The sequence below is a fragment of the Epinephelus moara genome, chromosome 7 (assembly GCF_006386435.1).
Source record: "Epinephelus moara isolate mb chromosome 7, YSFRI_EMoa_1.0, whole genome shotgun sequence".
NCBI lineage: Eukaryota > Metazoa > Chordata > Actinopteri > Perciformes > Serranidae > Epinephelus > Epinephelus moara.
The window spans coordinates 23026677-23044533 of NC_065512.1; the positions used below are offsets into that span (position 1 = coordinate 23026677).

At 40.4% G+C, this 17857-nt stretch overlaps 2 protein-coding genes across 4 annotated transcripts in view; both read left to right on the forward strand.

Moving 5' to 3' along the window:
* Positions 1 to 741: 741 nt before the first annotated feature.
* Positions 742 to 5892, forward strand: tra2b (transformer 2 beta homolog). The gene is made up of 8 exons (XM_050049096.1): positions 742 to 899; positions 3057 to 3202; positions 3349 to 3511; positions 3729 to 3917; positions 4007 to 4122; positions 4917 to 5054; positions 5189 to 5259; positions 5373 to 5892. The coding sequence occupies exons 1-8, from the start codon at positions 867 to 869 to the stop codon at positions 5381 to 5383; spliced, it is 867 nt and encodes a 288-aa protein (XP_049905053.1). The 5' UTR covers positions 742 to 866; the 3' UTR covers positions 5384 to 5892.
* Positions 5893 to 9277: 3385 nt separating this feature from the next.
* Positions 9278 to 17857, forward strand: part of igf2bp2a (insulin-like growth factor 2 mRNA binding protein 2a) — a 77695-nt gene continuing 69115 nt past the window's right edge. The window contains exons 1-2 of one of the 3 annotated variants that reach the window (XM_050049094.1): positions 9278 to 9803; positions 10981 to 11041. In XM_050049094.1, the coding sequence (XP_049905051.1) occupies positions 9629 to 9803; positions 10981 to 11041 (236 nt within the window). In that variant the 5' untranslated portion in view covers positions 9278 to 9628. Of the gene's footprint in view, positions 9804 to 9861; positions 10232 to 10980; positions 11042 to 17857 lie in introns of those variants that run through there. The other 2 variants (XM_050049093.1, XM_050049095.1) reach the window with 2 other exon arrangements.

The window sequence follows — 17857 nt, forward strand, 5'->3', positions numbered from 1 at the left end:
AGCCTCCCTGAGTGACTGACTGGTGGAAAAATGCATGACCCTCCCTCCACCACAAATTATTTAGATTTTTAAAACTTACGCTTTGTTGTTTGCAAGTCAAAAGTTGACAACGAAATCCTGGCGTTAAAAGAAAGCCTCAAATGGTGCAAACAGTTTATTTTTGGCCACATTTATATGAGATGTCGGAGAAAGTGATTTTGATGAACTATCACAATTTCAGGCTCAGTTTTGTTAGGGTTTTTTTCTGACAGAAGTGTTTGTTGTACATAATGTGCACATGAATTATCGGTCTCAATGGTAACCTGTTTGTACAGTTTGTGGATAAATGGTGTAATTTTGGCAATTTTGGGGGTTTGTAAGGCATGTTTTCGTTAAAAATCAGCTGTTAATAAATACAAAATATAACCATTTAAATTTGTATGCCCTTCCCATATGACCAAAAAGCGTCGCCCCAGTGCTTAAAAAAATATTTGATGTCTACCCTTTTTTGCACCACCTCCTCCCCCTTCATCAGTAACGAACAGTCCCTAACTTGATCAGTTGATCACTTGCCAAAACATGGTATTTCGCAGTAGTGGGCTGTGAACTGTTACTGGGATATAGATTAAGACGGTGCATACATACCTAAGTAACTCTTGAAATACCAATTCGTTAAAGAAGTTATAAGAGTTTATTTTTAAAGAAAGAGCTGGCCTCATGGCATCTGTCTATCCCATGCATGCTGCGCAGGGGGGAGGGGGTTTATAGTCGCTGCTGCAGCACTCACGTTCACCACCTCTCATACACACACGTACTATCGAATGCAGCTAGCTAGCTAGCACCGCGGCATAACATTTGTCATTGTAATATATTCAGTGGCACTAAAAATGAGCGATAGCGGCAAAGGTTACGGCGACCGGGTACGTATAAGCTTTGTGAAAGCTTTGTAATGTTGTAATTGAGCTAACTATTATGTGTAAATGTCTCGGTTGTGTGGATCGGAAATGGTAACGTCTTCACATTGTGTCGGCTAACGATAGCTAGCTAGCTTAACTCTCCAGTGAGAAATCCATAACTGCAGTTTTTAATGATTTTACAAGATATATCTATGTCCAATTTGATATTAATTTGCTTATACCTACAGTTATGTGATCAAAATGTGCTCCCGGCAATGTAATGTTACAGCACATCATGGCGTCTGTTATAACCGTTTGCTAAGCTAGCTAGCTGGCTAACGCTAGCTGATCAATGTTAGCTAGGCCACATACTGCAATATTGATGCAAAATTTAGCCAACCAACAAGGTTATTGAACACCAAACCTCTGAATGATCAAACTGAGATTTCACGTGTTTATCGTTTAACTTTAATCATTCGGAGGCACACACTTAGCTAACGTTACGGTTGCAAATGGCGCTGTAAGCAGCCATATGAGTTGAATGCCTTGACTGTAACGTGAGCTAATCCAACAGACGGCCTGTGTGCAGAAATTGAAAGGAGTATGGTTTGATGTTCACGTTAGTTTAACTTTGCTCTAGTTCTACATGAGATGATCATTTGTGATCCTACAATTGCAAACATTAATCCGAAACTGTAATTGTGGTTTGTCTCATTTTGGGCGCGGCAACTTTGTGTCAATCAAGCGACATAATGGTGTAAAATAGTTTAACCAACGAACCGCCTCAAGATGTCTTCTTATTCATTTGCATTAACTCGCACATTGAACCCTCGTGTTTCCCGTTCCCGTTGCATGTTACCTGTCTTACTCCCCTGATTTTTTCCATTGTAAATAAATGGTTAATACAAGGCCACGATGAGTGTGTGTGCCCCTCTGTTTAAACAGTTTCCCTTAAGAGACATTTGTCTTTGCTCTCTCTCTCTCTATATATATATATATATATATATATATATATATAATGTGTGTATACACACACACACACACACACACACACACACACACACACACGGTAATGCAAGTCAATACAAATGAGTAGCAGAAGCATCTTGAGGTCATTGGCTTATTTTAAATGAAGGTACTGTTGGTGGGGTGTAATCATAGCTATTATTCACATTCAGTGGTTTCATACACACCTGGATGCCTTAACAGCCACTTGACAAATTATGTGAGCAGGATCTATTCAACATGAAACACCATACATTTATTGTTAAAAATGTAAATGTAAAAATGAGAATAAATCATTTCATATTCTGTACCATCTTGTGATTGTGTATATGTATAGGACCTTATTGTTTGTTCTGCTTTCCTGTCTGTGTCTGATTCAACCAAGATGCTTCGTACACCCTACTGAAAGTGGCTGATAGGGCATAACGGTGTACATAGAAGCACTGAAAGTGAAATATTTGTAGAAATTAACATTTAAGATTTGTATTATGTGGTCTTAAACATTCCCATGCATGTTATAAGATTACAATAACACATTAAAATTTGAATGAGGGTGCAGTTTTAATTGCAGTTATATATTCTTCATCCTTTTCTTTTTCATAAAGGTTAAGGTTGGACGAAGAAAATGCGGAAGAAGTCCACTTTATTTTCAATAATATGAAGCTCAGATGTGTGAAGCTGAATTGTTGAATGCATGCTAAAACAGGAGGGAAGAAGTATGGGCAGTGTGTGAGATGGGGGAAGTAAGAAGAAGTAAAACAATTGAAGAAAGAAGAATAATGTGAAGTAATGAAGTTACAGAAATGAAGTTAAGGAAGTAATCTGGATAAGGCCACCGCGCTAAGTAATTTTCTGGTCTGTTTGTCAAATGCGTGCATGTTCTTGTTATTGAATACAACAGTTTAAATCATTACAATTTTTACACAACTGACAAATTTCTGTTATTCATCATGTTGACAGTTTAATATTGATTAATGTAATCTTATTGATATTAATTATCCATGGCTACAGAAATAGCATTAACTTGCATTTCTAACCCACAATCCTAAATTCTGTTCTTTCCTGTATTTTCACAGGATAGTCTTAATTACCACATATAATTGTTTAGGCATATGTCTCAGTTTGTCCTCACACTGGTGCTGACAAGAGTTGTGTTGGTGTGTGTGGTTCGTTCAGGAGTCTCGCTCTAGATCCAGGAGTGTCAGTCCTCGGGGCTCTGGGAAGTCGGCAAGCCGCTCCCCAGCTCGGTCGCCTGCTCGTTCTAAAGAGGGCTCCCGCCACTCCCGCTCTAAATCTCGGTCCCGATCCAGGTCAAAATCTGGGTGAGTGACAATTACTAATACTTTCCCCTTGCTAGTTGAGAAATTGGATATAGATGTGTGTTCCTTTTGACGCAGTTTTAGAGAAATTGAGAAATGTGAATAACCATGGGACCATTATGAATGTTTGAGTGTTTTTGTCTTTACAGGTCCCACTCCCATCGTGGCTCCCGTAGACACTATAGCCGATCTCGCTCCCGCTCTAGGTCCTATCGTCGCCGATCTCACAGCAGGTCCTACAGTGGAGAGCGCCGCCGCAGGAGCCATAGCCGCTCACCAATGTCCAACCGCCGCAGGCATATCGGCAACCGTGTAAGTACTCTATGGCCCTTGTGGGTACAAGAGGTTTGACATATTTTAAAAGTTGAATTTGTGTTCTTCCTGCGTAATATCTGAAAATATTCATCCTAGATCCTAAACATTTCTATAAATTAATTCATAATTTAATATTCAAGAAACTCTGCTATAAAAAACACCTTCTTGAATGAGTATGGACTCTTCAAAACCTGAATATTTTTTAATTTTACAGGCTAATCCAGACCCGAACGGTTGTGTGGGAGTGTTTGGCCTGAGCTTGTACACCACAGAGAGGGATCTGAGGGAAGTCTTCTCTAAATACGGCCCCCTGGCAGATGTCTCTATTGTGTACGACCAGCAGTCGAGGCGTTCCAGGGGCTTTGCTTTCGTTTACTTCGAGAACACCGATGACGCTAAAGAGGTAAAAGAAGATGAGACAGCAAAGGCACCTGTCAAACATATTTGTGGAATTTTGTGGGTCTAAAGATCATTTTTGTTTGTTCATCTTAGGCAAAGGAACGAGCCAATGGCATGGAGCTGGATGGTCGTAGGATCAGGGTGGACTTCTCCATCACAAAAAGACCTCACACCCCAACACCTGGAATCTACATGGGCCGGCCAACATAGTAAGGCATCCGAAACATACTGATTGTTTGTTTGGATTTGTTAGATTTAGTTGAAGTGACAAATTTAGCTGGAAAAGAAATGGAGTTGTGTGACTTATTCAGGTGTAGGTTTAGTAATTCAGAGCTGAGTAATCACTTTCCTCAGAACTGTATGTGTCATGTTTTAAACAGGAATTGTCGTATTAATGAATTAAGCTTAATCAAATTTACAATATCAACACGCAATAGAGCGATGTATTGTTTGTTGAAACTGTACCAGATTCAGAACTTAGTCAGATAATAATAACACAGATTAGATCAGACATGCAGTTTCAGCTGGAAATGAGTCTACTCATAGAAAATTAACACCAGGTTGAATATAAGGCATGTTGTTTCCTCTTAAAAGCAATGACCAATCCTGTGACTTCAGCAAGGGAAGGTCCTGTTTTTATAAAAATGAAAAGAAATGTAATTCCTGATGTTTTACATTACAATTAAATTTTTTTTTTTTACCTGTTAAGTTGGACTCGCAGAGTGTCCCGTGGCCTGACCATATGCTTGCTAAAGCCACATGTGTGGATGAGTACAACCCAGAGAGAGTATAAACAGCTGCATTAACAGCTGCATTAACAGCAGACTTAAAAGATGACTTTATAAGTGGAGCCTTCTTATTATAACAGTAAAATAAACTGAATATAACGTGACATATTGGATACCTGTCTTTCAAACTTGAAACAGAATCGTAAAAATGAAACCGCTGTAAGTTGAGTTAAATATGAAACAAAAGCCTCATCTATGTTTTGTCTTTTGTGTAGTGGTGGAGGTGGAGGTCCCAGTGGTCCTCGACGCAGCTCACGTGACTATGACCGTGGATATGATCGCGGATATGACCGTGGATACGACAGAGGCGGCTATGATCGCTATGACGACAGGGACCATTACAGATCATACAGGTGACTATCATCGTCTTTTAGCAGAAGTCCCGCAGACTCAAAATGGGACTTTTATCACCAACTTGTATTTTTACATGTGAAACCCTCTGAAAAAGGACAGTATGACAGTGTGTTTTTAATTTGCCTGTTTTCAGAAGGCGATCCCCGTCCCCATACTACAGAGGGGCCTACAGGTCTCGATCCAGATCACGGTCTTATTCTCCCCGTGAGTGCTTCTCATAAATGATCCAGTCTTTCATTGAAGCATTTAACAGGTTTTAATGTGTCTAATGATACTGTTGTGGGGTTTGTTTGTTTTTTTTCCTTCTTCTTCTGCAGGTCGCTACTGAGTGTTGCCGTCAAGCCCCTCCACCTCCCACACACGGACAGGAAATGTTTCTGAGTGGAATGATTGATTTCAGAATAGGTCTTCTTTCTTAAGGTGATCATCACACTTCTTGTTTGCTAACGTACATGACCAGTAAATGTATACCGAGATCAGTTTTGAAGCAGTGTCATTTGACGTGACTCAAGCTGTCCCCTCATGTTTTTAATTTTAAATGTATTGGCAACATCTGCCGCAAAAAATATATTAATGTTTTTATTAATGTATTTTTTTTTTTTTTGTATACAAATCGAGTGAAAGTCCATCTTTGAACAGATTAAAAGGAAATTGATTTTTTTTTCCACTGTGACTCATGTCCTTCCTTACAGCAATTCTACATTACTTTGTTTTGCTGTTGCAAGGTTGTTATAATACTTCGGAAGGATGCATTAAAGCCTTCATACTATCACATTGCTATGTGCTGGTTTCTACAGAAATTAAGTTCCTCAGTTTTGACAATAAAAGCTGCAACTGTGTGTCTTTGCCGCAGTTTCTCTGGAGAGCAACAATTACACTATCACATCAGCGAATGCATGCTGACGACATGAGCTTATATCAAGTCTAAAATGCTTTCCTCTTAAAAACTATAAAAACAGTCAAATTATATCAAAGCTACCAGTTAATATCATAAATTCATACTTATGAAATTACCCAGAAACAATCCCATTACTTCCTGTAAACAATAATAACATTGACTGGTCTGATTTAAGTATATCCCTTGAATGAATATGGCTAAATGCATTAGTAAAGTTACAGCTATCTAATAACTCCTGGGAAAAGAGAGCCACACACTCCCTTCGCCTGCTTCCAGTCCTTTGAATCTTTGCCTACATCTTAGTTGTTTTTTTTTCAGTAATTCAAATAATGATGTCAAACAAAATGGGAATTCTGTCTGATTATCAGGCTAATATTCCCTACATCTGTCTTTTGAATGCTGCTGTGTATCAGTAAGGCAGCCAGGCTCAAGTCTGAAGAAATATATATGTGTGTTAAGGTGTCTGCAGGTCCTAAATTCAATTTTTATTAATATTAGGCCTTAAAACTCATGCAATAGTCTTAAAATATGAATTGAAAAGGTCTTAATTGCAACAAACATTTGACTTATTTCACTTATTCTTCATGATTTCTTTGCATCTAAATGAGTTAAGCTCTTCTGCATGTTTCATATATTCTAGTTACCTTTATATTTACCTGCAAAGCTTGCACAAAAAAAGTATAATTTGTCCACAAATCTGTTTTAATTTTTGTTTAAAATGATTTTGAAAAGGTCTTAAAAAGCTTTAAAGTGTATATATGTGTTAAATGTTGATTCTTTTTGGCACTCCTTATAATAATTAAACTTATCAGGCTGAGTGATCCATGAGTAAATGCAGCTACACAAGTTACTATCACCAAGTACAGTGTTTTAACTGCTACTCAACATGTGGTAAAGCAACACTTGCCAAGTCCAACATCTACCCCTACTGGTCACACAGGAGTCCAAACGTGTTTCCTCATCCATGACATACAGTACAGTACATTACATGGTAAATAAATGACTTGTTGGAGTCTCTATTGTAGTCTGAAGATGTAGTTAAAAGGGTTTGTTCATCCATATTATTAAGAGAAAACATCTAGTCGGATTGATCAATCCAGACAAGTTTTATCTGTCTGTGTTTTGAAATATACAATAATCCCTTCAACCTGATACAAAGGAGGTGGATAGATTTCAGTCATGAACTATCCTATTAAATTAAAGTATAGTATCAGCAATGGAAACACATTAGATATCCTGTGGTAAAAAATATTAACACATATAAGATGGAGTTGATGTAAATTGACTCAACTGTTCTCTTTGTACTGTATTTTAAAATGCTTTGCTTGTGAATTTCTTCCTGAAATACTGGCAAAAAAAAAAGAAATCTAGCAAAACAGGAAAATCATGTAACTGCCAGTTCCTCAAAACTGCTCGTGTGTGCAATACGTAGCTATTTTACGCTTTTTTATTTCACAACATCTGAGAAGAATGGACCTTTGACACAGCCTAGATATTAAGTACAATATATAAACTGTTATCATGGATGTAAGCTGCCATTTTAATTCCATTTCAACCCTAGTTTGTTTTTATGCTGCTGAATACTTCTTTCATCCAATCCCACCCCCTCTCTTTCTAACAGTTTTTATCTGCTCACGTGTATGTATTTTCTGTGTTGTGATAGCATTTTCACAAAGGTGGAGTTTTTCTGCTAAAAGGTGGTGACCATCATTAACAGAAAATGTGATGCAGCGGTATGATATAAAGAGGAAAGTGAAAGGACACCAGTCACACAGTTTAACCACACCTTGGAAACTGCATCAGCCTGTTTCTCTCCCTCGTCTACCACAAGTCTGCATTTGCTGTGTGTGTGTGTGTTGTTCTGTTGAGGTCAGCAGGTCGCTCTGTGTTCCCTAAATGTCACATCCCGTCTGGTTAACTTTCCCTTTTTTGAGTGGAATTTATTTTTGGGTGGTTGCATGATGTGACTTAATTGGGCATAACATGTTAACAAGAGAGGATGCAAACAAATCCTGCTTTGAATTTATCCACTTAGAACAGTTATAAAGATGTAACTGCTATTTAAATGGTAATGAAAGGTGATAATTGGATATTGTTTAATTTATAAGTTACAAATTAAATGTCAAGGATTGTAAAAATGACTGTCAACTAATGTGACTGAAACAAATGGGTCATTTATTTGAACTCTTTGAGTCCCAGCCGGAGGAAGCAGGAAGGCCCCCGCAACAACTGTGTTAGCATGTCATTAGCAAAGCAACTAAAGAGCTGTTTTGTAAATAGGCCATAGCTTGGACATTCCTCTGTTCACACACTGACGTAAACAAGGCGAGGAATGGTCACTCCTGCTGCTGGCACTCTCTCCACTACAGTAGGGTGGCAGTAATGTTCCAAGGCGCAGGCCAGTCACATGTAGAAACACTCAAATGCTGTAGGCGAGAGGCTCCTCCCCTTGGTAACCGGTGAAGGTACAAATCCATGCACGAGCACTGCAGCCTGCCTCCCCCCCCCCCGCCATCGCCACGCAGCCCTCTCCCTTTACATTACCAGCTTTTGACTTGGCTTAGCTCCCCTCCCAAACACACCCACATGCACACACCTACATTACAATAAAAGATGATATGTATACATGAGTGAGTGACTCTGCACAGAGGCCGCCTCCCCCCATTGCACGGATAAAATCGAGGGCCAGGAATCCCCTCACTTCTCCTTATCAGTGTCTAAAAATAAATATTTGCTCACTTTTACAGTTTGGATCCATTAGCACTATCCACAGGTTGAAATGCAAAGCGAAAGTGTCATCACCTTTAATGGCATTGTGTAAGATTGCAAGCCCTTTAACCAGCGGGGCCCTGACCAGGAAATGGTGTTTATTTCAGTGGTATTTCTACATAAGGACAGAATGTACAAAAATGGCTGCTTTAAGGTTTCACTTTCTGTATTGTTGAAATAATGTTTCTTATTTTTAGTTTCATAAATCCTACCTAAATATAGTCACAGATGTTTTTATGATATCCAAAACAGGCATCCATGGCGAGGCTAGGACCCCCTGCACACTCCGCTCCATAAATCCATATTTCTGTGTGTCTCATAAATAAATAAAAGGCAAACTGTGGGGATCAGTGACACTGTTTGGGTCGACAAGTACAGTGACAGCGACTTGATTTTCCACACAGTAGCCCTTTTTTTTCTCACTCCCCCAGCCTGGAGGGACCCAAGGCACGGCCCTTATTATGATTTGATGAAATAACCCCTCTGCCTCCTTTAAGCCCATCCCTTTGCTCAGTGTACCCACTCATCATCATGCCACTTTCATACCCTAATGTACTTTCTACGCTGGAGAATCCACATGCACCTCCAAACATTTTTTTTCTTGTGATTTTTAAGGGAGATTTTATTTAGAGGCGGTGCTTGTTGGCTCCAGAGTAGCGTCGTAACGACACTTTTTCCCCCAGTCCCTGTTAAAAGAGTTAGACCGGGGCCAGAGTTGGTGCTGGGGGGTCGCCTATAGTTTAGTAATTTCCTGGGGGGTGATAATTGCAGCGTTTTTTTATTTTAATGCCATCAGATTTTTTTCTACTTTATTTTATTTTTTATTTTTCTACTTCTCTGCAAAAAATCGCCACTCTCTCTCACTCTTAAGATCTGATACCCCTTCGAGATTTTTCCTCTCAGATCATGTACAGACTATATATTGGGAATTTAAGTCCTTCGGTCACTGAGGAGGACTTGAAGCAGCTCTTTAGGGAGAGGAAGCTGCCAGTGCCCGAGCAGGTCCTACTGAAATCCGGCTATGCTTTTGTGGACTTCCCCGACCAGAACTCGGCCATAAAGGCTATAGAGACTCTTTCTGGTAAGTGTGGATTTGATAAGTGATGCTGTGCTGGTGACAGGGAAAATATCACAGCGAGTCAAACTGCAAGATGAGGTTTAAAAAAACACAAAAGCTCAGGGTGTCCCAAATGTGGCATATTACGCATTGCTTGTGTTATTATTGTTATATTTTTGTTGTTGTTGTTGCTCGGGACAGTGTTTTGCGATCACATCCGTGTGCCATCAGAGTTTTAGATGAACGCTCAGCCATGCACGCTCCAACAAAAATTGGATAAATGATCGATCACAGGACACACTCAGGGCTTTAGTGCCCGTTTGCCTAAAGAAAACACGAGCCGTCGTAACGCTATTTACGCGCACAATAACCTATATTTTGGAGATTCCGATAGTGTGGGGCGCTACTTTGCAATCACCCGCTGGAATGTATGGGATGGTCTGATGGTTCGGGTAGGCATAATTATTTTTCACTTATTTTTTATCTTGATTTTATTGAAGAGAGCAGAGCGACGCGAGCGCGGAAAACTTGTCAGATCCATGTTCCTCTGATGTCTGGGTATGTTTTTACGAGGTGTCTTGGAGGTGGGTCATGGGGGTCCGGAGGAAAGAGCTAATAAACAGGTAGCTGAGGGGGGACGAGGTGAGACGCTAATTCCGTGCTGCGCCAGGCCACTCAATAGTAACGAAAACCCGTGTTCAAGCTTCGCCGAGGAGCGCTTCAAATTCAACCCCCTCGGGCTGGGTCAACACGGAGAATTAAGAAACACCTACCTAGAATAGAAAGAGTACAAGTCATTCTCCTTTCAAACCATCTCTTCTTTGATGTTGCATTCTTTACTCGGAGCTGAAAAAAATACCCCTCATTGCACTGTGTGAGGGTTGTGGGAGTGGAAAGCATGGCTGCCCATTTCCCCCCCACACTATAAGCTTATCATACTTCATTTTGGCGCCGATTCCCCCCAGTTGTGACCCCCAAAATGTCACTGTGTGCTTGTTTTAATCCAAACATACCCAGTTTAGCCGCCGCCGTGCGCACAACGCGCCCGGGTACAGTACTTTTTTGAGGGGTTGGCTGTTTGAATGGGGACGCACCTACTTGGTGAAGTGATTCAAAGTGTTGCTGTGTAGGCCTACCAGCTTTGCATTGTTGCTTTCATGACACACAGCTAATGTTACACTATCAATTCTCGCCCCTACAGGTAAAGTTGAATTACACGGCAAGGTGATAGAGGTAGACTACTCTGTTCCCAAAAAACTAAGGTAGGCCTACAATCTGACACACACACACTCACTTACACGCACACACACACACATTGTGTCATACGCCTATACTGTGCCCCATGGCAGACTGTGACCTGTAGGCTTCCGCTGAGAAATATAGCACGCAGTTTTTTCCTCTTCTCTCGGCTCCTGTGCGTGATTTCGAGCCACGCTGCTGTTGTTTTACTCCCCGGCGATGGAAGTGTAACTGCATGGCGTTGAAACAAAAGAAAGAAAGCGACAAAGAAGCAGTTTAGCCCCAACATCCGCAGAACACACAGTTGCTGCTGCCATATCGCGTGATCTGCAGCAAGGCCTACCCCACTGTAAAACATGGACACACACACACACACACTAAGTGCACACATGTAAAAAATAATCTCAACTGAATCTGATATAGGTTGTACTCTCACTTTCATATAGGCAGCTGTGTAATGCGTAATGGTTTCCCTATAAGGCCGTTTTCCCTGTATGTGAGCGATAAAGTTAGGTTTCATTATTGACTGTAACACCGCAATGCACGATGAGTTGCATACCAATCAGCCAAGCCTCTCCTCTGGTTACTATATGCATGTGTGTGTATGCATGTGGGAAGCACAGATTGTATGTATGTGTGTGTGTGCGCGTGAGGAAAAGTGCGAGCTGGTGTTTTTTTTGTGAGTAAATCTATACGTTAACCCTAAAGTCCACACACCTCTGTCATATGTTGTGCTTTTGTACCAGCTTGTCTTCTCACAATTAGAAAAGGAGCTTTTAATTGCACGGAAATAATAATTAAAGATTTTTCTCTTGTGCGTAATGCGTAATAAAGTCATCCGTTGGTGGCAGATTACGCAACCTATAGGCTCCCTCCACGTATAGACCCACCCTGTTTCACAACAATGCCTTTGGCTTTAGGGTAAGACTACATTGCGTGACAAAAAGGTAAATATTCAAGCCCCTTGTGGAGGAACACGTGACACATACTTTATGCGCTTCCAGTACAGTCCTCCCCCCTTCAGTGCAGGCTACACTTCCCTGCATTACAGCCCTCGCCTTTTTTCTGTTTTTTAGCTGTGCCACACCGTCGAGAAATAAAATCTGTATGTTCAAAATGTCTTCAGATCGAGCTGCTGTGTTGTTTCCTCGCTTTGAGGCTCGTTTTTCTGTGCTGAAAGGCGCAACATGGTGTAAAAAAAGCCTGCGCCACTCCCCACAGAAGTGTGCACGTAGGCCATGGCAATGTTGGAGAGCCTCATAATGGCTGCCATGATGGCCCCGCACACTGCACGGCTATAGGGCGGAATCAGATGGAGCAAATGTCCATACATGTGCCCGCATGTGTCCAATCGGCAGTGTGTGAAGCTGCTGAACGCGTGTGCGTGTTCTCAACAGGCCTGTAAAGCGAAATCTTCGCCATATGAGTGGGGCCGACACGAGTGCAGCTCGTGACACGTACAGGTGTTCATTTTGAGTCAGTGGAAACTGGGCGAAATCACACGTGGAGGTATAACTCCATATTATGATGGTGGAGAATTTAATTTAATAGTAAAACCTCCCCACAGTTTTTCCTTTCGCCTGTGAAAGCTTTTGTCTTATAGTGCAGAAATATTTACTCTGATTTAAAATTTAAAGCTTAAAACGCGTATTTTCAAACCTGCAGTCGTAATTTACAAACGTCTGCCTTATGCAAAATTTAAATCACATTTAAATATAATTTTAATCCACTCAAGCTGTCTCAGGCATATTTGGAAATAACTTTTTTATTTAACAATACGTGTTTAAAATTCTAAAACTGCATTTCCTTTGTGTTATTTCTAAATCCTGTGTTTAGATAATTACGTGATAATTACGTGTATCGTTATGGATCTGATTTTAAAATATATTTCTGGTTACTATAGTGACAGGGCTTAAAGAGTAAATCAATGATTAGTTTTTGTTTTGTCATTTAGGAGGCAGTGTGTGAGCTCATCCTCAGGCCTGCTGGTTTATCTTGGTTTTGTGGGGCTGCTGTAGTTTCAGCTGCTGTTTACTGTTTGCTTATATATTTCTGTTGTGTTTTGCTGTGTAGAGCCTTAGGTGTGCTAATAGGCACGGTGGGATTGGCTATTAAATTATGTCTATTTTTAAAGGCAGAGCTGGTTGTTCATTATATCATCTACTATAATACAATTTTTGTTGTTGAGTTTATTCAGTAAAAAACTGGGCTTTTAAAATGCAACTTTGAATAACCTAGAAAAGATAAAGCTGTGAATTGTTGTAGTTTTGATGCCCTGCTTATTATTTAAATGTTATTTCACTTAAATGCATTTTATATATTGTTATTTCAAATTGCTACAGAAGTGTAAGCTTTTATGTTATTTTGATAAAAGTAATTTTAGCAGAGGTAAACAATCTTTTTGATTTTATTTGTACAAAGCTTTTGAAGCTACTTGTCACAGAAAATACAGATTAATTAATTGCTTTTTATCAGTCATATTTGTAATATAGTTTCAGAAAGCATCATGGCTGTTTTTATCAAATTATTGATGTGATTGGTGTTATAATAATGTAGGTCACTTAATGTTAATTGATCCTGTATTTCAGTGCTCAGACAGCTGTTGTTAAAAATGAATAAACTATTTTTAACTGTAAGTAAGTAAAACATTTTTTAAAATATGCTATTAAATTAATATAATCACCTGAGCCTATTATGTAATTGTAGGTTTGAAAAATAAACTATTACATAATTGGATGATGAAATAATCAATGCAGCAAAACTCACAAAACATTAGAAAATAGGTAGATCAATGTATAATTATTATTTATAATAGTTTATATTGTCTAAATTTTAAAGGAGGACTGACTCTTAGTTTGATAAGTGAATTAAGTTTGTTTGCTCGCTCAAAACTAAATATGTTTGCTGCATTTTGCTTGTGTATTTTTTTACATTGTGGCTTACTTTGGTGTCAGAACACAATATTTTTCTCACCCTTAATGAGTTTTCTTGTTAAGCAAGGCATGAGGCTGAATCTCTGTCACACACCAGGAAACAGTGTGACTTGGCGTTAATTGTTTGTGGTGCTACAGAAACGACATGCAGTGTTGCTTGACTGTCACACAGGCTAAGTGGTGAAGGTGTGGACAGGGCGGCTGACGTGATCCCTATCTGTGAGCCTGATCAATGAGTATTATTAAGCATGTGAAGACAGCCTTGTTGTTGTGGTGTAAACACATTTAAACCCTGAGTGGTATATAAGTTGTTTGCTTGCTTGTTGAGCTGTTAGTAGCAAAACCAGATTTTTCTCCTCCTAATTATCTCTCTGGACCTTTGACTTAACCTGGAGTGAAAATGTGCTCACATAAACAGGTGCTGATTGAATGCTTACACTCCATTAGGCTGTATCACAATAAACACCACATGAACTGTTGTGCACTCTTCATATAAATCTAAGTTTGCAGCTCAGCGCCGTTTGATACAGCTAAATTGATTGCGAGAGCTTTTTTTCTCACAAAATGATCCAAACCAAGACATGGGTGTAAACATCTGCATTGCACCACAGTGGTGCACATGCACATGTGTGTGTTGGGTCGTCCATGCACACTGAGTCAAAACAGCGAAATACGATAGCCATCAGTTGATCCACTCCGAATCCATTAATACTCCCTAGTTGATCCTGGGTGTAGGGGAAGCTCTCCAATTTAGGCTCCGGTTTTGTCCGGAGTGATAGCAGGAGGCACTGCACTGCTCCCCTCTAAAGCCACATCCGCTGCACCCTCCTCATGTCTCCCCTCACCTGTCTGCGAGGAGGGATCGCACTAAGTGATCTGCAGACACCCAAGGTGGCTCTCTGCTATGTTCATTTTCTGCCTTAAAGAGCATTTGCAATGTCTTTTTAAGTCATGGCTGGTCTCAGGTTTTTCACTCATTAAGAGCGAAGACTTCACGTTGTAGAGCAATTTATCTCCGACTGAGCCCCTATGGTGTAAAATAATCCTCATGAGGTGTGAAAAAATAATGCCAAATGAGAAAGTTCTTCATTAGCACTCCCAGGAATAATGACTATCTGCTTGTCAGGTATCGGCGTAAGCCTTTTATTTCCAATGCGTTCAAGTTACTGCATTTAAATTTCAGCCCTTCTCCAGCACTGCTAGATTTGTATAGCAATTATTAACTTTTTCATGAAAGTGGAGTAGTGTATTTTTCCTCCTGAAGTGATAACAGACTCGCTACAACGCTGCAACAGAGTATATAGCTTAAGGGAGCAGCGAGATAAGATGTGAGAGCATTGTAAATTCATTGTGTGTCTATCAGACCTGTGGGATCGCTGTGTTTAAGCTCCCTGAGAGTGTGAATCTCCTCCTTTTTTTTTTTTAAACAGACACTTGCATGTGCATCACAGCAGCAACTGTAGAGATTCATTCCTCAGTTAGCTGTCGTTCACATTCCACTCCAACCTGTTGCATGAGTAATATGTTGCTGCAGAGTTACACTCATTACAATCAGGAGTTAAGTAATCAGCTAGATGACTCTCAGGAGCAGCAGCGAGGAGTTGTGGAAGGTGGTGTGATGAGGAGGATTGCACTGGTTGACCGTCCCCAGTCTCACATTTTTCTGGTAATACTAAATCACTAAAATATACTGTAGATGGGAGGGTGGAACAGTAATACACTGAGGTTGTGTCTTTGTCAGATGGTAGTTAGATTGAGAAACACCTTTCATCCAAGAGGAGATGCTTTTTTGCCTGTTTTATTTTTATTTATTCATCTTAATTTACCCAGGATGTCCCATTAAGATACAAGGTGTCTTTTCCTGGGAGTCCTGGTCAAGATGGCAGCTTCACGAACATATGAGAACGCATACAATACACGACAGCAACACAAGGGAAATAGTAAAAACAAATTGCATTTCTGTTTGTATTTGTGACCTGTCCATTACACATTTCCTCTCACTAGTTGTTATTATTGAATGATGTGAGTAATGGAGAGACAGCCCATGGCAGAAGTAAAACAAACCCTCATTGATTAGAGATGAGAGGCAGGAAGCCTCCTTGAACTGAGCCACTGAAGCAGTTTTTCTTCTAACAGTCTGGAAGTGAATGTGTCACTGATGATGCATTCTCAGCGGCTCGTCGAAGTTAAAATCACTTAGTAGAAAATAAAAGAAACTGTTTAATTTTTACACACTAATAGCATGGTAGGCGTAGGTTTCGTTTCAACACGACAACACCAGAAAAAAAATGAGTCTCAAACATGTAATTTTCTGCATTATGGTGGAATTTTATGCAACAATTTGTTCCTTTATTGTATCAGCCCGGCTCCTTTTTTTGTTTTAACAGTGGGTGCTACCTGAATATACCCCACCCCAAAAAAAAAAAAAAAAAAAATCTACACCCATGGATAGCATTGAATTTTGACTGTATTTCCAAATTCAGTTTCAGTGCTGACAGTGAGCTCTTCCTACACACCTGTCTGCCAGGTGTGCATTCAACAACTCTTCGTTTGCTGTTTGTACAAAACACAAGTGTGACTACCGTCCCAATCCTCCACAGGATAGGCCGACATTGTTCAGAGCAGATGTTTGAGGATGCTGTTTAGCTAAGCAGGGTTTGATGAATTGCTGGAATCTTAAATGTGCTGCATGCGAATATTTAATGAATTATAAATAATGATTCTGAGTTGAGCAGTTTGTACCTAAGTTCTTTTTTTGGGGGGAAGTAATTTGAAGATGTAACAGCTGCTCTGTCTCTCCTTCTTTTTCTATATCCCTCTGTTGCTCAGTCTGTCTGTGTGTGTGTGCAGCATGTGTGTTATGTACATGTAGATATGTTCGCACGCAGCTTCAGCACAACACTGGAGAAACAGAAAAAAGCTGTAAAATCCCAGCTGAAAGCTGCATACCGGATGTAAACTTCAGTGTTTCTCACCCCTCCGTGTGTTAGTGCTCCCATCCCAGCCGTCACCCAGGGGTGTGGTTTCTTTGGAAGGATGGGCAGCTGAGACGCACAGCAGGTGGCAATTCTCACACAGCCAGACCCCGTCCTTGTCCCATATCAACACCATATAACCCTGCCGGAACTTTATAGCTCTGATGGGTCTTGAACAGGTGAAATGAATATGGAGAAAACTCCCAACAGCCAATGGGAGCGAGCCACGGGCTGTAATGCTTACACGCAGCCAATCCTATGCAAGCGGGTCGAGTGGTAGTGATCGAGGCTCATGTAGAGACTTTGTAAGGCTGGCTTAGAGCCTCAAGTTGGGAATGCTGTTGACGTGAAGCTTTACCCAGGTCAAGTTTGTCTCTTCTTTCAAACCTTCGCACCCAGCACATTTCTCGAGCTTTCACCTTGCTTTTGGTGATACAGGCACAGGTGGGGCCAGGGATTGCATAGCCCTTCCTTAAATATTTTTGGTCCCCTTATCAGAGTATATAGGTAGTTGGCTTATTAGTATCATGGATGGATTACTGAATGGGACTTGCGGGTACAGGCTCAGGGACCCTGGAGCAGATCCTCTGTATGAAGTGACTGTTAACATATGTTGTTGGCAATTAACCCTATGGGCCCGAACGACGCATAGTGCGTCCAAATTCACCCCTGTTCTTCTCTATTGATTTTCTCCGCGACCATGCGTCATAGCGAGAAGCCACGCATATCACGTGAAACAGTGGAACTATAGCTTTCCGAGAAGGCCAAGCACTTGTCGGTAGTCCAATGTGTTCACAGCGAAAAAAAATGATAAAGTTACACTAAAATGATGTATAACAGAGCTTTCATACAGCTTTGCACACACATTACTCTTGGATGGATTACTCGCGAACGCAGGCTCGCACAGAAATGCCACGCATATCACATGAAA

What these genes read in the sequence shown, in the direction of transcription:
- tra2b (XM_050049096.1), top strand. Translation starts at nt 867, where the DNA reads ATGAGCGATAGCGGCAAAGGTTACGGCGACCGG. An exon ending in CGATCCAGGTCAAAATCTGG is followed by an intron (nt 3,203 to 3,348) that starts GTGAGTGACAAT and finishes TTGTCTTTACAG; the next exon opens with GTCCCACTCCCATCGTGGCT. An exon ending in ACACCGATGACGCTAAAGAG is followed by an intron (nt 3,918 to 4,006) that starts GTAAAAGAAGAT and finishes TGTTCATCTTAG; the next exon opens with GCAAAGGAACGAGCCAATGG.